Source organism: Egretta garzetta, unplaced genomic scaffold (assembly GCF_000687185.1).
Source record: "Egretta garzetta isolate BGI_Z169 unplaced genomic scaffold, ASM68718v1 scaffold447, whole genome shotgun sequence".
NCBI classification, from domain to species: Eukaryota; Metazoa; Chordata; class Aves; order Pelecaniformes; family Ardeidae; genus Egretta; species Egretta garzetta.
The window spans coordinates 3261520-3285238 of NW_009260397.1; the positions used below are offsets into that span (position 1 = coordinate 3261520).

The following is a 23719-nucleotide window of genomic DNA, read 5'->3' on the forward strand; positions in this document are numbered from 1 at the left end:
AGAGTGGGGAAGGTGAGCACATGGGTGGTTTAAAAGACACACAGTTTACTTACGGAATTGCTTTTGGAAGGCTTTGACTTTGAATTGTGGCCAGTCCTTAAGAGAATTGGTGTGCACAGACTTAAGCAAGTTTATTTGAAGTTTTGTTAGGGAGGTGAGACGTTGCATAGGAGTGACAAATAACCTATTTATTTCTCATCCAGGTGATAGTGAAAGTATTCAATGATTACTTTGTGTTTGCTATCAGCAAAGAACTGCTGCAGTCAGTTAAGCCATGTAAAATGGCTATTGGGACAAGCATTGCTCCTGCTGTGTGAATCTTCCTACTCCCTCTGGGAGTATGAATAATTGATGGTGCTGCACACAACCATTTGTACATCACCTGTGTATGTATGTGTGCATGTGTGACAAAACGTTTATCATAGTTAAATGCAAAGCCTTTTTCTTTTGTGAATGTAATTCAAAAAAGAATTGGCTATATCTAAATGTATAGCTACACTGTAAATATGTTTTTGCATGAAGTAATGCTAGTACCTAACTTACCAGGTAGCTCTACTAAAGTTATAGTAAATGTCCCTTTGAACCTATAAGCAGATTTTACCTAACTCACATCACCTTTTCTTTTATTAGTGACAGAGTGTCGAGGGATCTTGGACAATAATCAGCGATTTTCTTCATTACCAACATACCTACGTGTCAGTTATCGGATATTCAGTGCTGAGACATCCTTCTTTCTCAAAGAAGCCAACCAGGACTTTATGAGAAATTCCAGTTTGCAGTCCAGGGTGGAATCGTTCTTCCCATATAAGGCCAAGAGACCACCAATATTAAATGCCAGCTATGGACCTTTTTCTGTTGAGCAAGTTGTGCCCCAGGACCTAATGTTAACTTCTGACTTTTTTGGATCTGCCAACAAGTTTACTTACAACTGGAAACTTAAGGCCTACATAATGAGTGACAAAATTTACCCAAGCAAGCCCAAAGTCCAGGTCCTGTTCTACATTGTGGGAAGGGACTGGGATGACTATAGCACCACGGAACGGCTGCCCTGCCTGCGGGTGTTTGCCTTCCGAGAGACACGGGAAGTCAGAGGCAGCTGTAGGCTGAAAGGGGATCTGGGGTTGTGTGTGGCAGAGCTGGAGCTCCTGCCAAGCTGGTTTAACCCCCCCACGTTTGTTGCTGGCCGTAAGAAACCAATGGATCAGTCTGAAGGGAGCCCTGTGGAGCTTTACTATACCATCCAACCAGGAGACGAGAAGGGAGAGTGTACCGCTGAGGATGTAAGGAAGGGAAATGCTATCCGGCCAGGAAAAGATGGCATGGATGAAACCATGTCCCACTTACAGAGGATTGGATCTGTCAGCCTCTATCGAGGCCAGGAGACTTCTCAGCTAACGGAGCTACGGCTGGATAGTAATGTTGTTGTCTGGTTGCCCTCAAAGCCTGTCAAACAAGGAGAGGTTGTGAATGTTTATGTGACAATTGCCAACAATTCTACGGTGGATCAGTTCATACTCAGGTACAGTAGATTGTTTTCGCAAGTTTCAAATTTGGTAGCACACAAAGATGTCGGGGAAATGGGATGAATCTTACCAATTTGAAGTTAATCCATGTGAAAGGTTGCTTCTAGTCACTGAAATATGTTATTTTCCTCCTTGAATGCTGTGAAGATGATCGAAAGCCTCCATCACTAGGAGGCTTTTAACATGTATGCCATGCCATTTATCACATGCCCCCATTATGCAACAACGTACCACACACTGCAATTCACTGCTCTAGTGGGGCCATTTCTGTGCAATGATAGACAGTAAGGCACCGGAGAAGTTCTCTGCTTTACAGGGCTTTTAAAATCAGCTTTTTATTGCACAGGCATGGAATTTAAAGGTAGCAAAACTTCAATTACCTACTTTTCTTTAAGTGCTCTGATAGTGCTTTGCCTCTCCCACGCAGAGTGCTTTTGCTATGGTTTTGTCCCTCTTTGGGGAGGGGTTTAACTATCTACTCGCAGTTAAGTAGTGTTTGTCTTTGCCAGCACAGATACCCTTTAAAATAAGGCCTAATGTGTTTGATACTGTAGTTGATTGTAAGGCACTGTTAGAAGTGAGTGCTGTTATTTTGGACAAGAGTGGTGAATACAGGACCTGGGAACACAAGAACTGTCTTACTGGGTCAGATCAGTTTTCTTTTATTTTCTTCTTTAGCACTTTCTCCTTACTGATCCGATGAAAATCCTTTGAGGATGACAAAGACCCGGAAACTTGTTAATCACTGAAATATTTGATGTATCTTTTTTCCTTGTTACCAGGCTTTAAATTCAAGGGAAATTTCCACGGTGATAAGCAACAATTGCTCTTTAAAGCCTCAGGGAATCAGAGTTTCCCAAAAGATTCTGCACATGAAAGTATTTCTAAGGCTTATATGAATTAGATTAATACATAGTTGACAACTACTGAGGAGAATAGCCTTTAGAGCAGGAAGTGTCGCTTGGCAGATAAAAGGCTTTTCTTTTAAAAAAGGGGGATTTTAGTCATCCCAGAATCGTTCTGATGTTTGCAGCTTCGGTTAAGTTGGTGAGATAATCTCCCAGACACCTGTTTACTGACTGAAACCTCCATATAGAAGTCTTCTCTGATGCTGTTGCTTATCTTTTATTGAAAATCCTTTTTCACAAAGTAGTAGAAACAGAATGCTTTTCCATGTAACAAGCATAACTGTGGTGAAAAAAGAAACCAAAGGCAATAAACTGGGTGTTTGCTGGGTGGATGGGAGAGGGGATCACCCTTTGAAGGTCTGTGTCACAGTCTTTATTTTTCTGAAAAGTGAGTGAAGATAAACAAGCTTGTTGAAAGCTGGTGATGTATTTCTTTGCTCAGAAATGAATCTGACTGCCTAGGCAAGGATATAATTTGCATGCTGAGAGGTGCAATAGATAGAGATACTAATGCGGGACGTCAGTAGCTGCCTGTGTGACTTGCTGTTATGGACAAAATGGATTGGCTTTGGTTTTGAGAACAGGTGACCGATTTATTTGAAGTGAATAGTCTGATATTTGTTGGTATATTGGTTGTTCTGTGTTATCGCAAATACAGAGCTCAGGCCATGTTCTCTTGCTGAAACACCCTTTTGGTGAAAAGAGGATTTGCATTTTTGCTTAAAATTACTTTAAACCAGACACAAGAACACAAGAGGCTGAAGAGACCAAGATTTTTTTTTTTTTAAATGGCTTTTTCTTGCTTGCTGGGCAGGTGGTCATTGTCTTGAGATGTGGTATAGGGCTGACTCATGCTCTAAAAATCAGCACTATTCAGCATGCTTCCTTCTCTCCACCACCAAAGGCCATGAGAGATACTGCAAAGCGATCTTGGTTTTGAAAACTTTGTCTTGTAGACATGTTAATCTCTTGTATCTACCAAAGATGCTGATCTGTGCAATTGTTAAGGCATCAGATGGAAGCTTTGCTTAAGGTCTACAGGAGGGTAATTCCATGTAAAAGGAAAGGAAATGGTTTTAACTGTTTTCCTGACACTGTAATAGGAAGGGACAGCTGATACCCACTGGTGTATGTTGTGTGGGACCATCCCCTGAGGCATGAACTGTGTGGCCCATTCTGTCAACCTCAAAGGTTTCTTTTGTGGTTTTAGTGCTAGTGAAAGGCTGGCAAAGCTAAGTTCAGCTTCCTGCTTCTGTGGTGGAAATCTGTGTTCGGTGGAACTTCCTAGGTGTGAAAGAATGTAGAATTTGATCCAGGAATCTGTGAAGTGCTTGTATCTTACAGGAAAAAAGCCAAGTGAATACAGCAGCCAGAGAGTAGCCAGTGCATATGCTGGGTCTGCCTAGGGGCTCCTTTAACCTTCTCCGTGGCCATTTGCCTGATTAGATAGAGGGCTGTATGCTCTCATACTCATAGGTTCCCGGCAGAGCAATCCTTACATCCTATAACATGCATTCACATTTAATCATCCTAAAGAAAAACACACCACATATTATCCCTAGGCATAGTGGGTTTGTTTATTTTCTGCTTCTTGTATATTATTCATTGAGGTATTGCAACATCCAGTGCTGAAGCAAACAGCATGTGATCATTGCTTTGCGGGGGGGAAATAATAGCTACAAATCTTCTCTGGCAAAAGGAAAGTAGACTGGTCTAAATGACCTCATATCCACAAATCATTGCAATTGAAACCGTGTTCTTAAATTGTGTCTTAATTCAGAATCCTATTACTGTAGCTATAAATTTATCAGCCCAAGAACACCAGTAAAGTCAAAGAGAATGACTAATATGACAGGGAGTGAAGCGAATTATGCATGGTAGTACGTTAACACAGTAGAAGCACTGTCTGAATAAACACAGATCTTCCTTTTTTTGCATCTAGTCAGCACACGGCTATTGTGAAAGCTGATGAAACCATACTGTTAGGTTATAGGATGTAGGCTCTGCATAGAAAATGCAAACAGTTGGTCAGCATCACTCTCAGCCTGTTTTAGTACTGTTCCTAAAAGACTTTGACTTCCTCTGGTGGAAGGGGTTTCAGGTTTGCCATATATTATCAGCAATAATATGAACGGGAAAATCTTGGTAAAAGAGCTGAAGAAATAGAAAAGGGGAAAGAAAATATTGCACTGTGTTCCTACTATCGGGAAGGATTTCTGGGCCCCCAAAAGAGATGAATTACACTGACTGCTCAGTAAGGAAAATTACTGTTACCTCTAGCAGTTGGATAAACTATGAACTAGAAAAGTAGCATCAGTATAGGACAGAAAAGCAAAAAACTAGCAATATTTAAAATAAAGATAATTTAGATCTGTGTGCTTCCCAGACTGTTATAAATTAACACCTCTGGCTTCAGCAGAGCTACCATGATTGATTGTTGCTTTACCAATTGCTGTGTACACAAGTTTTGCTAATCTTAAGTCATCATTTTGGGTACGTTGTCTGTAAGGATTAAAAAGCAAAATCCTTAGGGCAAGACCCTGTTCTTAAATGCTTCTATAAATTGCCCTCACCCAGCAGGCTACAAATAAAGGGGAAAAATCATAACCATACTGAAAATAAGCTATTCTTGTGAGGTTCGCTTTAAGAAAGTAACATATAGCTCTGTGTGCGTGCTGAGACATTTGAAGGTAAGTAAGAAGCTGGGCACTTGATTTCTATTTGTAGTATTGGGGGGGTTGGTGAGCTGAATGCATTAGGCAGCTTTGAAAAGGTTAGCCTGTGTTTGTTCTGTAGCTCTAAATACTTTTCCAGCTACTACACCATTAAAGGATCCTTCCATCTGTTTTTCATGGCGTGACATGCCACATTTGATCTGGCAGAGCACCGTACAGTGCAGGACCAAAGCAAGAGGTGTGGGAGTGCTAAGTGTTACGTGTTACTCCGCTGGGCAGCAGCTAATCTCTAACTCTAGAAGCTGCTGAACTACCAGATAACCCGATTTACAGGAGGTATTGAGCAGGATAAGTAAAGAGAAAGGGGATGAAGTTGTTATCTGTGCTGATTAGAGAAGAGAGGTGAAAAACAGTGGTACTTTTTTTCCCCTCAGGCTTCTTATTACACATTTTGCAGTGCAGCTCTTGCACCTGAAGGGATGTTACTGAACACTGAACAGTGTTACTGAATTACCTTTGTCCAGCAAACAAATCAACCCCAGACAATGGATAATTAGTAGTGATAATAAATCTACAGATTGGAAGAAGGATAAAGGATAAATGCAGTGAGGAAAGCTATTAAACCCATCAGCTGGGGCAGCTTTATATGTCAGTTCCTAATGAGTATTGACAGCGGTGCTGAGTTAGGTGGTATTGAGAACAGCTAAAAACCTAGAGGAGGATGCACACAGAGAGTAGCCCTACAGAATAGCCATAGCTAGAAAAAGTAGTTATGATCATGACATAGGTGTACTGCTTGCTTGTAAATCTCAATAATTTGAAGACTAGATTGTGATCTGGCCATAAATAGCCATTTTGGAGGAACTGGTCATGGAAAAGGGGGATCTCCAGCACTAAATCTGCCTGTTTTGCATGGAACACCTACTTGAGCCTCCCTAGGGAGTAAAGCACTCGGAGGAGCTGTCTGTGCTTGGCACTGCCCTCAGCTCTTCTACCTGCTGCATATAAAAGAAACAAAAGTAATAACATTTTCAAACAATTATGTTTAATTTTAGATACTGACACTTTAATCTTACTTTATGATGAAATAACCTTTAGTGCCCTAAAATTTACCTGGGCTTAATTGTCGGTTTATCAGTTTTTAAGGCTGCAGTGTGGTGGTAGCATCAGTGCAACTGACTGAAGCTGAAGTTAAACAGAATATAGGAGACCAAAACCAGAGCTGAGTTCACTCTCTGTTTTCTGTTAATGCATAATTTGGGACATATTATCCCAAGTACCTATTTTCCACAGTAAATGGAATGCTGATTTCCAACTGTGAAATGAAGAGTGTGCTTTATTTATACTGCTTCATATTTTAAAACTAATGCCGTTTAGAGTGAAATGAAGAGAGACAGAATGATTTGGTGGGATGCTCTTCTGGGTGTAGATGTGTGTCTCCAGATGTGAATTGCAGCAAAACATTTTTAATTTCCTATGCAGCTTTGCATTAGTTAAATATTTAAAAGTTATTTTACTGTACAAAAGTGTTTCAGTTGACATCTGAAGGGAGAGGAGTTTGAAGTCCTCAGACTTGCTTCTGTTGTCTCATTATTTCATGTTCCATTTTCAGTTGAAAAGAAGGTCTTAAATTCAGAGCCACAGTTTCACCTATTGCACAAATGTAAAAAATGACACAGATAAGGTCTCTGAAAACTAGATTTCCTTAAACCTTCTCTGTAAACATATGTCTTGTATTCTGAGGTGCAGATAAAACTAAGTGGCTGATTCTTATGCTGTATGAAGAAGGAGGAGTATGCATCTGGGCACTCTGGGTAGCAAGCTGCTGTTTGTTCTCAACTGAGATAAAGTTTCCCCATGATTCTGTCTTGAATAAACAAAATGCAAACTTGCTGACTAAGACCTTTCAGACTATTCTGTTCACATTTTTCTTTGTTGTCTCTTTTTCAGTAAAGTTAGTTGTTAAGGCAAGACTGGAAAATAAAAGCAGTTGGCTTGCTTAGGACCCTTTAATCGGGGTTCGGAGAAACTGGAGAAGCTCTTCCCTGGTCTTCCAGCCCATCAAAAAGGTTTCCCAGTTATTTTATGATATTGGTAGGACCCATAAAGCCAGGTGCTAGGCCAGAGGTGGCTTGCAAAAGTGTTCAGAGCTGTGAATTATGGCTTGAAGGGGTTTTATATACTTGACTGATGAAGGTATTTCATTGTCTAGTGGTTAGCCTAGTGAAACTTTAATTCTTACTGATTTTTTTTTTTTTTTAGTTTTCCCTTCTATAGACAGATTAGTAACAATTCAGCTACAAATCTACAGTGGGGTAGGTTAATGAAGGAAAGGTAGTGGTCTAGTCCTTATTGTGCGCTAATTAGGAAGCCAAGAGACCTGGATTATCTTCCTACTTTGTTCAGGACTTACTGTGTTACTTTAGGCATATAATTTTATCCCTGCTTATATCTTCACTGTCTGCTTGTTTGTACTATACACAATTCAGGGAAGAGGCTGGGCTGTGCTCTATGTGCATGATTCAGAACAGCGAGCCTCTGATCCCCACAGGGCACCTGTGTGTTAGGTAATACAAGTGACAGTAAATCACACAGAAGTTGTTACACTGTGGGGATTGTTTTTTGCAAGTAACAAAGTGTAATAGCACCTTGCAAGTGCTTTGTTAGGATTTCTCCAAAGTAAATGTGTGGTTAAAAATTCATAGCAATCATGTGCCATCACTTTTTTATGTTCTGCTTCTGTAAGCAATAGGGACACAGTCTGTTAAAGTACTCCTAATTGTCATTTACTACAGAATATGACAGACTAATAGTAAAAGGGTAAATATTTCCCAATATAACTTTAAAAAGCATTTGTGACATTAAAAATACTCTTCCAAAGAGATTGTGTTACTGCTATTTTGAGTGAATGGTAGCACACTCTAGTTAGTTTAATTTCATTAGCCCTTAGCAGGCACTTTTCATGGACATCAGTGTCATACCAGAGGCAGCTGGGTCCTCCAAACAAATGACTCATTCTCAGAAATGCTAGGCTGGTGAGGATGCCCTTTTAACAGAGATGGAGAAAAGGTGCTTCTCATCAGAACAAGTGAAGAGGTGAAGAGCTCTCTTGAGTCTGTGGTAGCAGGGGGTCAGGTTTGGTAAAGTTTTAAAAGGAACTGATTATTAACTTGAAGTTGAAGCTACCTAGAAAAGAGAAAACAGGCACTCTTCCCCTGACCCTCTTTAAAAAAAAAAAAAAAAAACAGGCCCTCTCCCCCTGCCCCTCTTTAAAAAAAAAAAAAACAGGCCCTCTCCCCCTGCCCCTCTTTAAAAAAAAAAAAAACAGGCCCTCTCCCCCTGCCCCTCTTTAAAAAAAAAAAAAACAGGCCCTCTCCCCCTGCCCCTCTTTAAAAAAAAAAAAAACAGGCCCTCTCCCCCTGCCCCTCTTTAAAAAAAAAAAAAACAGGCCCTCTCCCCCTGCCCCTCTTTAAAAAAAAAAAAAACAGGCCCTCTCCCCCTGCCCCTCTTTAAAAAAAAAAAAAACAGGCCCTCTCCCCCTGCCCCTCTTTAAAAAAAAAAAAAACAGGCCCTCTCCCCCTGCCCCTCTTTAAAAAAAAAAAAAACAGGCCCTCTCCCCCTGCCCCTCTTTAAAAAAAAAAAAAACAGGCCCTCTCCCCCTGCCCCTCTTTAAAAAAAAAAAAAACAGGCCCTCTCCCCCTGCCCCTCTTTAAAAAAAAAAAAAACAGGCCCTCTCCCCCTGCCCCTCTTTAAAAAAAAAAAAAACAGGCCCTCTCCCCCTGCCCCTCTTTAAAAAAAAAAAAAACAGGCCCTCTCCCCCTGCCCCTCTTTAAAAAAAAAAAAAACAGGCCCTCTCCCCCTGCCCCTCTTTAAAAAAAAAAAAAACAGGCCCTCTCCCCCTGCCCCTCTTTAAAAAAAAAAAAAACAGGCCCTCTCCCCCTGCCCCTCTTTAAAAAAAAAAAAAACAGGCCCTCTCCCCCTGCCCCTCTTTAAAAAAAAAAAAAACAGGCCCTCTCCCCCTGCCCCTCTTTAAAAAAAAAAAAAACAGGCCCTCTCCCCCTGCCCCTCTTTAAAAAAAAAAAAAACAGGCCCTCTCCCCCTGCCCCTCTTTAAAAAAAAAAAAAACAGGCCCTCTCCCCCTGCCCCTCTTTAAAAAAAAAAAAAACAGGCCCTCTCCCCCTGCCCCTCTTTAAAAAAAAAAAAAACAGGCCCTCTCCCCCTGCCCCTCTTTAAAAAAAAAAAAAACAGGCCCTCTCCCCCTGCCCCTCTTTAAAAAAAAAAAAAACAGGCCCTCTCCCCCTGCCCCTCTTTAAAAAAAAAAAAAACAGGCCCTCTCCCCCTGCCCCTCTTTAAAAAAAAAAAAAACAGGCCCTCTCCCCCTGCCCCTCTTTAAAAAAAAAAAAAACAGGCCCTCTCCCCCTGCCCCTCTTTAAAAAAAAAAAAAACAGGCCCTCTCCCCCTGCCCCTCTTTAAAAAAAAAAAAAACAGGCCCTCTCCCCCTGCCCCTCTTTAAAAAAAAAAAAAACAGGCCCTCTCCCCCTGCCCCTCTTTAAAAAAAAAAAAAACAGGCCCTCTCCCCCTGCCCCTCTTTAAAAAAAAAAAAAACAGGCCCTCTCCCCCTGCCCCTCTTTAAAAAAAAAAAAAACAGGCCCTCTCCCCCTGCCCCTCTTTAAAAAAAAAAAAAACAGGCCCTCTCCCCCTGCCCCTCTTTAAAAAAAAAAAAAAAAAAGTGGTGTTTGAGAAACCTTCTGACCAATTCTATTGACGTCTCCAATGCAATGTACTCCTTAGTACTGAGAATAAACTATGGATTTGTTGTTAGATGGCTGAGTCTCTGTTCCTTACTTTGGAAGTCATTTGCTGATTGACCACAACTGAGTTGCTGGAGCAGAGCTTTGCAACCAGTGAACCAGGAAGAGACCTTAGACCCCGATATGTTCAGAAGCTGAGCAGTAAAGTTCAATGGTGCTGAAGTCCATAAAGTACTCAGCACCGAGCATCAAAAGTTCCAGCCTCCCTCTTGAAAATGTTATCCTTAACACCCTGATCAACTGCCTGTAAAGTGGAGTTCCCATTATGCAGAATTCTTACAAGAATTAGCTAGATCAGTGGTGTAATATTTGTGGGAATGTTCTCTGTATCGTGAAAGCAGGCATTCCCAAAGTGCGTGTTCAACTGAAGTCGTGCGGATTCTTTGAGCCAAAGCCAGGGCTATCTCTGTGCAATTATCAGCCTTCCTGGTTATGTGCCAGGTAACACCTAGGTGCAGACCAAGACATGAAATCCAATCAGCTGAACAAACCTGAACTATATATATAGCTTATATAATAACTTTATAGAACCTAACTATAAAATGCATTTGGACTTCTGTGCTTCAGGCTTTTATATGTTTGAAAACTTTCCCTAGTATGGTGGTTGGAAACGTAGAAGGAATTGATGAGGGCCATTGTAGGGGTTGACCATAAATGGAAGAGAACAAAATGATTGTATCAGCAGTCAGCCAGGGAATTGCTAGCTATCAATGCCGCTTCAAGTGCTGGAGCTGAAGCTTTTGGTTAACTTTTGGCAAATGCACGTGCATATCTGAGTTTCAGAAACTTCATATTGAGGTATCTTGTTAAAATTGCCGCTTGTAAGTAGTTTCCCTTCCCATCCCCTTTAATCTCAGCAAACTGGTGAAGTAATTCCTGGCTTCTTTTCCAAATACGCTGCCGCACGTGTTGCTAAGCGCACACTGGTGCCCCTGGCTCCTGTCCTGTTCTGAGACACTGCTCCAAGGTGCAGTGTGTCTCCTGCTAGCTTCTGCTCTGCCTGACCTTTGCAAAAGCCTGTGCATCTGCAAGGCTGCTTAAAGGTGAGATAAGGCACCTCTACTTAATTTCTGTTTAGACTATTAGCAACTTGTGTGACTCAAGTTACAACAGTTAATTAAATCCTTGGTTACTTGCCTAATTCAAAACAATGGTGGCTCATTAAAAGCTCATACCATATAAACCCTAGTCTTCCCAAACCAGTAGTAGAGAGGGAAATTTCATACCACTGGGACTGGATTTTAGTTGAACCAAGTTAATGTTTTCTGGCTGTCTGAAAAAGTCTGTGATCTGATGCATTAGGGAATCTCCTGGGAATCCTCAGTGTGATTATCTGACAAGCTGTTGGGTTCCAAGGCCACTGTAAGCAAGAAAGCGTGTGAGCCTGTAGGTCTGAATGGAAATGAGTATTCCTGACAAAAATTGTATGACAAGGCTTTAAAACCTAGTGTGTCTGTTAAAGCTGTAAACACAGTAGTGACTTACTGGAATGATACTGGGAGGGACATTAGCAAGTTGTAGCTCAGGGCTTACAGGGGGGAGGGTTTGGGACAGGGTGGAAGTGTGAGGAATAATCCAAGAGTAAGTGCCTGGCCCAGGAGGACTGTAAAATATGATGGTTTTTATCTGTATTGGTGCTTGTGGGGCTCATTATTTAAGACAGAAACTGTCAGGTTGATTGAAGTGTCTGTTTTGGCAGACTACTGCTCCTCGCTTGTGACAGCACATACACAAAGAGCTTAAATTGGTTATATTTTCTTATGGCACTTTACAGTTCAGACTTCCACAGAAGGCATGGGGAGGGTGGGAAGTGCTGCTCTGCACAGAATGTTGAGCTTTCCTGTAAGGTGTAGAACATTCAACTCCAAATTTTGTCACTGTTTCCTTTGGGACCCCATTGGGGTGCTCTGTACTTCCTTGAAATCCCACCATACCCTATATGTGCTGCCACTTCAGAGAAGTGTGTCCTATTCTCTTGAAAAGAAAACTGCATTTCTATAAACTTTCAGTGCACGGAAAAGCTGATTAATTCATAGTTTAGATGAGGCTGGGTTAAAAATAAATTCAGCATCTTTGTTTGTTTGTCTGGTTCCTGGTGTGTTACAAAATGTCTCTGTTAGCAAAGCTGCCAGGGGGTTAATTTGCACTAACAGTCTAATAATCTCCAACACCATCGTTTTAGGTTTTCATATTGCTGCTTAGGTCAGCAAGACTAGAGAAAAGAAGGCTTGAGAAATAGCGCGTATCTTAAGAAAAAAAGAAAAATGGGGGGGGAAGCATTTCAGATATAGCCCTCTGCATTATCAGCTGTCAGGCTGCTTAAAAAGATTTGCTTTTTCTTACAAGCTCGGGCTCGAAGATGTAAGCCTTGGTTTCCAAAGTGCTATGAGACTAAACTCTTTGTACAACAGAGACAGGCTCATTAAAGGGAATATATGGTACTCACACAGCAAAGTCTAGAGCTCTATTCCTCAACCTCCCCGATTAGTGGTTAAACAGAACACACAAATAGTTGTGGATCATGAATCAAAACTTGGTTTCCCAGATAAGAGTTCCTCACATACTAGAACATAAAGTCATACTTAGTCTTTCATTTGCCTCATGAGTGCTGGGGAAGGCAGTTCAGCCCTACAAGTGGTCGTGAAGGCACAAATGTTGCTGACCAGCCTGAGGGGGTTCCTTTTTTGGCATATTGGACATTTGTGGGTCCTGTTTTGAGGAAACTAAATTTTGTTATGGATTGCATGGCTGTTTACTTGGGCTTCTGAGCTTTGCTATGGCTTCTGAAAAATTAGGTGCTGTGATGCTAATTGCTGGAGTTACTGAGTCACTTGGTGTGCCTGGTCTCAGCAGGTGGTAGAAATACCACCAGTAGCAACAAAAATATTTTTCTGCTTGAGGTTATGTCTAGCTTAGAAAAAGCCCTGATTGCACAGAGAATTCTTCCCATGGAAAGGAAACACCAACCCACAGTAGGAGCCTGTCACTTAAGAACGTACCCAAATTTAGGCCTGTCAAAAGTAATGAGAATATTCACAGGCTTCAGGCTGCTTATTTATCCCTCTGGATTCAAGACATTCATGAGATCCACATTAGCACCAGCTTCTGCTTTTCTCTTCCATAAGCAACCTGATTACAGTCTTCCAGTAGACGGGAATGACCAAACCTTTTTGGTTTTTTGTATGTACTTAGTTGCTCTTGGTTGGATGATGATGATGATAGTGGATGATGTACGCTTACATGTAGTGTAATATTGTTTTCTGAGACAGCAGGTGGTAAAAGGATGGTGTTAGTTTTAATTTGTCTACTCAGTACACTGTGAAGAAGACAGCTGATCTGAACAAAGGGGCTCAGGACAACTACAGGAACAGAGAGCAGGCGGTGTTACACAAGTCAGCTGTAGTGTCAGGAGGGTCGCACAGCTTTGCAGGTCACATCATGGCAGCATTCAAGTCAGTGACTTGGATCCTTGACTCTGGATTCTTGATTTACTGGTGGGTACGGCTGTGCTCATGTTGACGTGTGAAAGTGGTGATTCCAGACCTAACGAGCTCAACTTCGCAACAGTGTCTGAAGGGAAGTGACACCAACCTCATGGCTTAGGTCCATTAGAGTTCTGAGCTAGGTGACACTGAGCTTCAAAACAGTTCCCTAATGACTTTCACTGGTGAAGTGTTAGTATCTTAAATCAAGCTGTTCAAAACCCTAGAAAGGATATTGCAAGTGGCAATCTAGCCTGGACAGCAGTGTGTGAAGATGATGTGTAATCTCCATTTTCTAAGACTCCAGGGTAACGCTTAAGAATTTTTCTCTTATCTGCCTGAGACAATGCTATTGTAATTAACACTGGGCAGAAATAGTGACATAGCTGAGTGAAGATTTTATCGGCTGCCTATAGACAGTTGACAGCTGGTTAATTTTAATATTTTCTGAAAGATCTTTAAAGAAATCCTGAATAGTTGTTCAGAAATTAATATGCTTGATCTTTCTTTGTGTTATTAAAGTATGGCTGTGCTGTCATCTATAGTTTGCGTTCTTTAATTTTCATAACATCTCAGGTGGTCGGTGCTTTGTCCATTGCTATGGTAACAACTGTTTTTATTTCTTACTCAAAGTAAACATTGACATAAACCCCACTGTAATGTGTTCTTTTTACTCATTATGCACACCTAATGGATGCCATAGCTGTGCAAATATTTCGTGATTGTAGTGGATAGAGAGCAACAAACTTGGAAGTCTAGTGCCCTGGTATATGACTGGTTTCGCCTTTCAACACATACATAATTTTATGTCAGCTACTTCAACTACTCCTACCCATGTTTAATTAGATTTCAAATACTTCAGGGTGGAAACAGTCTCTGACTGTGTGTTGGTGAGTGCTTAAGGGAAATGGGATCTAATAGCAGATGAGGCATTGCTAACTTTTGGGTTTGCTCTTTAACGGCTCCATTTTGAAGTTGAATTGATCGCATGAACTTTTGACAGTTGTTCAAAATCCCTCCTATCCTTTTACTGAATGCTAATGATTGGAGAAGCAGTTCTTGTCCTGTGTTAGTACTTCTATTTTGTTGCCTTAAAAAACCCAAATGGCTCATGAAAAGCTGTATGAAACTCTGGTAGCTCCAGTCCCTTCCATGAGGCTCTGCTACCCAGTTCCCTTCAGATTGCTGTTCCTCCAAACCTGTGTGGAGTGATGCACATGCAGAACGAAGTGTTACCACTCCTCCCTGGCAGGAGGGGAGGCGATTTGCTTTGAGTTCTAACACCCAGCAGCCGCTGTGTCACCCCGCAGGGGAGAGCTGTTAGGTCTCTTCTTGGAAGGTAAAACACTACTGGAAAAATTCTTTCTGAAAGTGTTTTCTAGGGTTCTCCCTGCTCCCTATCACAATTATCTGATAAATGCAGCAATTATCTTTTTGGTTTAGAGTGTTTTAAAAAAAAAATTATCTACAAGAAAGGGGCTTGCATGTTCTTAGATTCTGTATGCTTTTAGTGATTCAGATGGAACCTCATGAAACATCTTTACAGCCCTCTTAAGTACATCTCTATTAACTATATTAGGGATTTCCCATGAGGGAATGACTCTGTACCACCTTGCACTAAAATCAAGCACAATTTAATCTGATAGACCAGTCTGTTGGGAGTAATGACATTAAAAATGCTGTGCATGGGTATAAGTGTTTGCAGGATTGAAGCTGTAGCCCCAGTTCTGCAAAAAGACTATTCATGCACTTAGCTGCATGTGCTGTGGCCCACGTTAAACATGCACATTAACTTTTTAAATCAAGATCATGCTTTATGAAATGCTTTTTAATCCTGCAGATGGTAATGTGCTGCAATGAATATTGTTGAAAGGGTTCTAATTGCTTGCCCATTTGATATGAATCAGATGATACTTTCCTGCTTCTGCAGAGTTATTTTTAAAGTAAAAGAATCATACAGCGAGCTAGGTTTTAAGTATTACAGATAATTCTGGTTTGGGGGTAGTACTCCTTTTTTTCCATGTAAAGCTAATACTAGAAGGTGTCATTTTTGGGGGTGCCTTGCCTGATATTGTACAGTAAGCATATTAGGTAAGAGGGCTCAATAGAAAGAGCCACAACAACTCTCTTGTTCTCATTGTGCTAAATGGGAGTGAGTCATGGCCAGATCTCGGGTGGATGTAAGAGCGATTCCTGGGAATGGGAAGTGGTCAAGAACTTCTTGTTCTAGGAAGCTCTGATTGTTCAGAAAGGCAATGATTGTCTGTTGCATTGCATAATTATATCCGCCTCCACATATCCCACTGCCATTCATTTCTATTATGTCTTTTTATTTAAGTCTTAGCTATTCAAGGAGGAAATTTAACAGATTCATGGCAAGAGTAAGCGAACATCCGTGCGTCCTTCTCTGCTCAAAAAAAAGTCTCAATGGATAAGGAATGTTACTTTGATAATTGTTTAAATGGTGGTTAAATGGTTACGTTGGCTCTATGATTTGCCTTTTTGCCAAATGTTCAACTGATTCAGTCAGAAACATGAAAGAAGAGGGGAAATAATGTGAGGGGACTGTAGTAATTGAGTCTTTACAAGCATAAGGAAATTAGTTAGTTGGATTAAAAATCACAGTTGCCACTCTGAAATATACATGTACTCAAGTGTTTGGTCAATGGATAACTGTTTTTATCTCTTATTTCTCTTCTCTATAAATATAAAAAGGAAAGAAAAATAAGAAACACAAATTGAGTTTAGCTCAGTCTGAGCATATTCGTATGATCTGGGGAAAAAAAAAAAGGCAAACTGTTCTCTGTTCCGTTTCAGAGCTTCATCGTTCAGAGCAGGAAAGAGCTTTGTGTGGAAATTCATTCTAGATAGGTATTTTGGAGAAAATTGGAATCTGGATTGATTTTGGTAGAGAACTCTTAAATCTGGCCATTTATGCTTCTCACACCTTTCTAGTATGTTATCTAAGCCTTAAAGCACCCTTAGAGAAGTGTTTCTTGTAAGATTCCAAATGAGTGTTCCTAACCTGGTAGGTAAAGCTGATTGTGATTAATAGTCAGACTTGGATTTTTTTTTTTTCTTTTTTCCTGATTGAAACATCTTAATTGTCTCCTGTGATTAAAAGTGACTCTGCGATGTGTGAGTCTGGAAATCCTTGTACCATCGAAGCAGATTACTGTGGACAGTTTTAACAATTTTGGGGTGGGTTCTGTGAGTACAGATTGCTCATCTGAGTAGAGCCTTGCACAATCATACTTACCAGCTGGGAAGGGATTTTGGAGTGCTGTGTCTTCATGCTGTTTCAAATGCTTTAGAAGCAGGAGATGCAGAACAAAGATGCCCCTATAATGTAGGGTAGAGATGCCAGCTCAAGTGAATGGATAGTTGATTAAAAACTTGGGCTTATTTGAGCTCCAGGCACACATCTTCATTACCATAAAATCTCCTGTTCTCAGACTAGTGTTTCTGCATTGTTCTTTCCACTACAGTATCCTCTGCTCCCTCCTTATCACAGACAATCCATATTACTCCATCAGTTACTGATTGGGCAAGAGACAGCTCATCCTCTTCTTCCATTGGGTCTGCAGGTATATGTGTGCAGAAGGCTGTCTCTGCACTGCTACCCTGGCAAAGAGTGGGCGCTGCTGCCTTCTGACTGCCCCCAAACCTAGCAAACAGCGTTCCTGACCGCCTGCTGCGTGCGCTTGAGAGGCTTATCACAAGTCCCCAAACTATGTTTGCTGGGACCCTTACCCGGCTGTGAAATATATTTAGAGCAGATATTCTGAAGGCACAAGTATGATGTCATTGCAGAAGCATAGCTGTCAGATGTGGCTATGTGGAGCAGCTGTAAAATGTATGCTTTTTTCCACACTCTAGAGAGACAGGATGATGCTTTCCAGCTTTTCCAAAGCTGAACCTTAATTCTTGTGTTTAACTTTTAGTATGCTGCTTGTGCAGACTCTGATGGGATCATTTCAATTAAGTTTTATATTCTGATATGAGTAAATTTATGTAAGTGAATTAAGTGTTGGTGCAGTGGAACTGCACGAACACCCAACTGTTTGGCTAAGTCATTCTCTCTTTTTCTTTAAGCAACCTATTCATCTTTTTGCTTTATCTGCACCTTCCACTCCTTAGATTCTCACTGGAGAGAGAAATATGGCGATTGGAGCTGTAATTTCTCTTGTCTGATTAAACACAATGTGAGACTTGCATTTGATATGGTACTGTCTGGTCTGTCTTATACAGGAGTAATAATAGCTTTCCAGCATGTGACAAGAGGGGACAGAATGTTATCACAGTTTCAGCGTTTGTATATTAGATTTCCATGTGGTCAGGCTTGAAAATAATATATGGTGAGAATGACTCTGACTTCTCTAAAATAATAGTCTTCTAGGCAAGTTGTCTCTCTTATCCTTTATTGTAATAGTGTGTTACATTTTTAGTGCATAACTACTTGTATAAAAATATACTCCCTTGGTGCAAGTGGTACGAAGTGGTTAAAGCAGTAGGTCATGGAGTAAGACGCCATCCCCAGAGCTGCTAGATGCGACTGCAGTCTTTTGTCACTCAGTTGATCCCTCTGTGTCTCTTGTGTTCATTGGTGTGCTGGGACTGTAACACTGAACCTGCTCACAACAGATCTGGTGATCCCTCTGAGAGGGGTTGTGCCTCTTCCATGCAAGTACACAAAGACTTAGACGGGAAAAAAACCCCAAAATGCTAGGTGTAATTTTTCTCTCTCCTGTTGTCGCACAAGCTTTAGTTCCAAATCCAGTCCTCGACCTACCTAAATACAAGGACTGGTTGAGGGCACCACAGACAGCTGCTAGATTGCCTCTGAGAAAGCACAATTTATAACCCTGTCCCCTCTGCACCAAAGAGAGGAGTTGGAGATCTGCAGGCAGCACCTTTCAGACCACTCTGCGGCACTGCCAGAGGCAACGCAGCTGTTTTAGCCAAAGGGCCTCCAGAAACTGCTGCTTTAGGTCATCTCTGCCACCACTGCCACCATGAGCAGCAGCTGCGAACCAGCAGCTCCTCAACCTTTGCATTCCTGTGATGTAAATAGGACACACTACTGATGCCAGTGTACTTTGGATCAGTTAGTAACTGCCCAGCATTACTATTTTAGCATACTAAGGGATTGCCTTTGGTGTTGGGGGAATTTATTTCCCTTTGAGCATAGTCACAGCAAAGTTTGATTTGTACCTTTTTTTTTAAGTGCATGCTTTAGTGTACAAAGTCCAAAGCATCCTTTTGTAGGGCCAAGTGGACTGTTGTTTTCTTGTTTGATTTGGCTCTTCTTGCTTAGTCTGGAGCTGTGCCAAAGCCATGAATATTCATGACACTGTTCAACAAGATTTTTATTGAAAACAAAAAATGGATCTGAAGTCTTTAATTTGTCATTCTGAACTCAGCTAGTGAAAGCCCTGTGAACAGGCACATTTATCAGTAAGGTTTTCTTGGGATTTTCTGGTTTTGTTTGTTTATTGAATGAAAATTCATTAGGGCCAAAGTGTATAAGACTATCTGGTAAGCCTAGTGTTAAGATATTTCTGTATATAATATGAATATAATAAATACGAATTTTACAACTGAAATTGTGCTAGTTTATATATTACATGAATTATAGCTTAAGTATAAAATACTTTAACAAATGTTGACCTTCGAGTACGAATGTACAACCAGAGGACAGATCTAGCAGAGTTAACAAAAGCTGATGTTCACTTTTTCCAAGGCCAGTGTTCATATTTGAAACCTATCTGCTGGGCATCTTGGCTGTCCTGCATGCAGAGGGCATCATCATTCTCAATAAATGCTCTTCCTTGAGATTACAGTGTAAGTAGATGTGAAGGCAAGTGTTCAGCCAGCCAGTCTGCATCTCCGTGGTACCAGGAGTTTCTACTGCTCTGAGTGACCCTGCTAGGGTCAGCAGAAACGGTGGGAAGAGGGCTAGTCTTGGTTTCCTCCTTGGCTGTGGTCTTCTGGATACTGCTTATGCATTCACCAGTCTTGGAGCTGATTGCAGAGTCCTTGTGCAATGGCTGAATAAGGGAAAAATTTATTTCCTCTGTGTGTGCATATATAGAGAGATAGATGGAAAAGGGGGAAGTGAGAAGAAACCAGAGGAGCAATATAAAAGTTGCAAGGTAGATTTCTCTTGAAGCCTCTGGCCTATACAAGAAATTAAATAAGCTTAGCTTTTAGATGACACATGTAACTGATTTTAGATATCCATGCTCATTTATTTTGCATTTTGAAATTCTCCTGAGAGCTATCTGTTTCATCCTGCAAAGCAGACTAGCTAGTATCTTTTCCTTCCATGCATGTTATCTAGTAGAACAGTGTTGGGAGAAAAATATCTGGGGATGTGTTTGTACTATGTCAGGTATGATGGGACTTGGAACCTGACTAGGACCTTTTTTGTCCTGTTACAACTTCTTTATTAATACAAAAAATCCTGTTTTCATGGTGCATTTCTACTTCACAGTATTCTGGTTCCTCATTGGAACATGCTTTCTTCTGAACTTTGTTGAAGTGCCTGTTATAACAAGGAGTTTCATCCAGAAATATTTTTCACATATGTTCATTTCACAAACCATGAAATTCCCAGGTGTGAGCTTTCCACATTGACAAAACTCTAAACAGATAAAATGTTGGAGATGGAGGAGAAAAACTGTTCTTTTCATTAAACGTAATCATCTTGGGTCTTTGTAGAAATCACTTTCACCACATGCTCTGTGTTAGTCCTGTCTCAATCAGTGTTTACCTATAGATATTACTAGAAATTATTTCAGGCTAATGACCTCACCCATTTCTGACCTAGGATTTTTTGAAGTGTTGTGATGGTACCATAAAATTTAGATGATGCATGTCAATGCTATATAAAGGTTACAGTTCATGACACAGATCTCAACTGATCAAAAACCTGATCCTGTGACAATTTAAATCCATGTCAAAGCTTCCATTGACTTCAGTCAGGACATGATCAGGTCAATGATTGAGTACTTGTGCTAAGGACTGGTAGGCTGTTACACCACACTCCAGCTCCTGACTGTCACAGTTTCTTCTTTCAGCAATTAGTCGCACTGTTCAAAACAGATAATTAAACCAAGACATGTCCAGAAAGAGAAGTAACTTCTGAAGTGCCAGACTCCCTATGGAGTTGTTCATGCAGGAGTGCTAATGAGGGCAGAAGTACAAAGACTGAGGCTGAACGGAAGCAAGAGAGATTTGATACAGAAGCAAGCTGGGGAAAGCACCACTGTAACTTTTTTGTTAATTGTGCATTGGTGGAGGTCTGTAAATATATTAGCAGAAAATACATGGAATAAGTGATTACCGTTCTGGAGTACATCGGAGTGAGCATTTATCTCCCTGTAGTGGGTGGGCCTTACAGTGAAGTCTAAATTTGCTGTTGCTCACAAGCAAGATTTAAAAGTCCTTTTACTTGCAATTGTAACTTCCTACTTCTAGATTCAGAGGTCTTGTGCTCAATCCTTCTGGACAGTCCAGCATGGTGCCTTGGCAACCTGTTGCCCAATGTATTAATTTGGGAGAGGTTCATTTCTAAAATAGCAAGAATGTTATTAACAATCCAAAAGTTTTGTGTAAGCTACATTGAGACAAGATTTTTTTTTCAGGTATCTTAAAAAATTCTCATCCTAGTTAAAGCAGGAGGACTAGAGCTAATTCCACACAAAGAGCTTGGGGGGAAAAAAGGCATCAATTGGTGTTTAAGAGAGAACAGAAAAGTGCAAGGGATCATAGATAATTCAGAAGTGAACCCTGTTTCCCTCTACACTGAGCTACATGCCTCTGCTTGCAGAACTATAGAAAGGGCTTGGGGCATCCTGCCTGGAGAAGCTGTGTGCAAGGGGTGAGGATGGCTTTTGAGCCCTGGCTTCAGAAACCAGGGAGGCCCTTATGGTAGAATTGTGGGAAACTATTGCTATAACAACAAAGTATTTGCTCTTAAAGGGTGAAAAATATGTAGCACCATCAAAGGACAAGGATTCAAAGGGAAACATATGTCTAAAACATACGGGTCAAGTTTATTTGAAAGGAAAACTTGTTTGCTTTTGATTCTTCATAACATTTCCCATGGAGACTAGCAAATATAGCTGCCACATTTTTGGCAAAGGGGAATTTATCCTAAACCTGAAACACTTAAATACACATACTTGCATAATATGGTCTCTATTAGTTTCAGTTTCTCACTCCTGCCTTTTGTAGTTAATTTTTTTTCTCATATTGGCTCTATTTTAAGCTTAAAATGGGATTGTTATTAAAAATAAGTTGTTACTGCTTTTTTAGAAAGAGAAAGATGGACAAAGTGATTAAAAGAAATTTGCTTCAGTGGTTTTGCTATATGTGCAAAGGTCAGTAGGAGTAGGGGCCCTGGTGATAGGCTATGCTATAAAAACTTTCTGCGGGGTGCAGTGGGCCTGAAACCACCTGAACCTTGTAGTTATTGAAAGTCATTATTAAAAAATGGTTGGCTATTACAGAAAATGCTTGGGTAGCAGTAACTCAGGAATCCTGTCTGGCTGTGCTTTCCCAAAAATATCATTAGCAGAGTTGAAATTTGAAGGTTGGGCAGGTTAAAGTCAAATCAGGCCCTATTCACTGAAGCATTCTGGTTCCAGTGCCTTCCCTGGTCTGGCATAAAGCTCGTGGGTTTTTTTTTCCAAATACTGATGCTGAATATCCACCACTTTGATTCAGTTGACTTTGTTTATTTTTAAATAAACATATGACACACTTCTCTCACACACAGGCAAAGAGCTCTCATTGATGTCAGTGGGAGCTTCACCACCTTTACTATGAGAGAGTTGGGATCGATAAAAGAATGCCTCAGAGCTGGCCACTCTTCCTAAGCGTATGGTAGTTGGAAAAGCAAACAATCCACTGAGACCTAATCAAGTTAAGTGCATTTAAAACACCGATTGTGACTGTCATCAAGGGATCACGGTCAACAGAATTGATACAAACCTTTCAAAGCCTTGGTACAAAAAGATGGGCAAGCTCATTGCTAGAATAATGGCCTCTAGCCTGCAATAGAATGGTTTCAGTCTCCTGGCCTGTATTTTTCTTACCTTAGTGCTTACTGTATGTATATACTTGTATACAAGTATATACATATTTTTTTTTAGAAGCACCAGAAGTGGACTCTTAATGTAAGTATATAAAAGGCTGATACCTGTTCCTCAGACATCACTTTTGGATCCCCTATCAACATGCTGTCTAGTGCTTGGGACTGGATTTAGGCAAACAATAGGGCTTACAGGTCAAAGCATTTGCCTTCCCTGTGATGCTGCTGCTTTTCTTGCCTTTGTATGTATGTTGCAATACTTTTAATGGCTGAAACAAGAGATAGTAGTGACAAACACAGGGAGAATTGCCAAGGTTGTCTTGGCATTGTTTCCTTTCTTTCACTGGCCCCAAAAAAAGGGAGGGAGAGAAAGAGCAGAAGGTTTGGCTATTTGCCAGTTTGCTTAGTGATTTGCGGACAGCAGACAGATTTGCCTGTGAAGATGGATGGTTGCAAACACTTATTAGTATGTAGTGCCAGTGACAGATCTCAAGACGACCGTCTGTCTTTCTTGCGAGAACATTGGTTACCCACCTTTGGTAATGAAGTGACTGAATCTTGGTGTTCTGACTTTGGACAGTGCCTTGTTGTAAGGGGATATTAAATGACTCCTAATAGAGTTAAACAAGGTATGTACCCACAGCAGGGCTCTCAGTGCATTGTATGTCCTAAAATCTAATTTTGTCTTTGTTATTTTTACAGGACTATATCCATGGTATTGGGTGACTGATAAGGGAGTAAATGTACATGGATTGTTTTATACACATTGAGATAAAAATGCCCTACTGCTGCTGGGCTACTTTACCCAGAAGGAAGCATATATATTCTTTAAATATTTCCTTACAGCCGGTGCTAAACTCAAGCTGAAAGATTCAGTAGTCTGCCATGGAGGCAATGTTTGTATGCAGATCTCATGTAAAATGGAGTTTGGTCTTTTATATTGAACTTGGTGAGTGCTGGACTTTGGTTTTACAGATCTCGAAGTCGTCTGAGTTCTCAGATTTCAAAATGGCACAAATACCAGCTGTATTTGAGATTTTTATTACCTTGAGTGATGGAAATCAGTTTTCCTCCTAAGAGTGAATTCACTTCTAGGGTTCCTTTAGTTGGGTCTCATCTTCATTCACTTTAGTTCAGATACATACATCTTCATGTCATAACAGTCATAACAATTTCATTTTGTCAGGAGTCAGTATCGGTTTTCAGACTTTCAGCTAAAG

The 23719-nt window shown here is 40.7% G+C and overlaps 1 protein-coding gene across 1 annotated transcript in view; it reads left to right on the forward strand.

Moving 5' to 3' along the window:
* TMEM132C (transmembrane protein 132C) overlaps positions 1–23719 on the forward strand; it is a 159235-nt gene that overhangs the window by 2412 nt on the left and 133104 nt on the right. The window contains exon 2 of the mRNA XM_009643173.2: positions 629–1519. Within this exon, the coding sequence (XP_009641468.2) occupies positions 759–1519 (761 nt within the window). The 5' untranslated portion in view covers positions 629–758. The remainder of the gene's footprint in view (positions 1–628; positions 1520–23719) is intronic.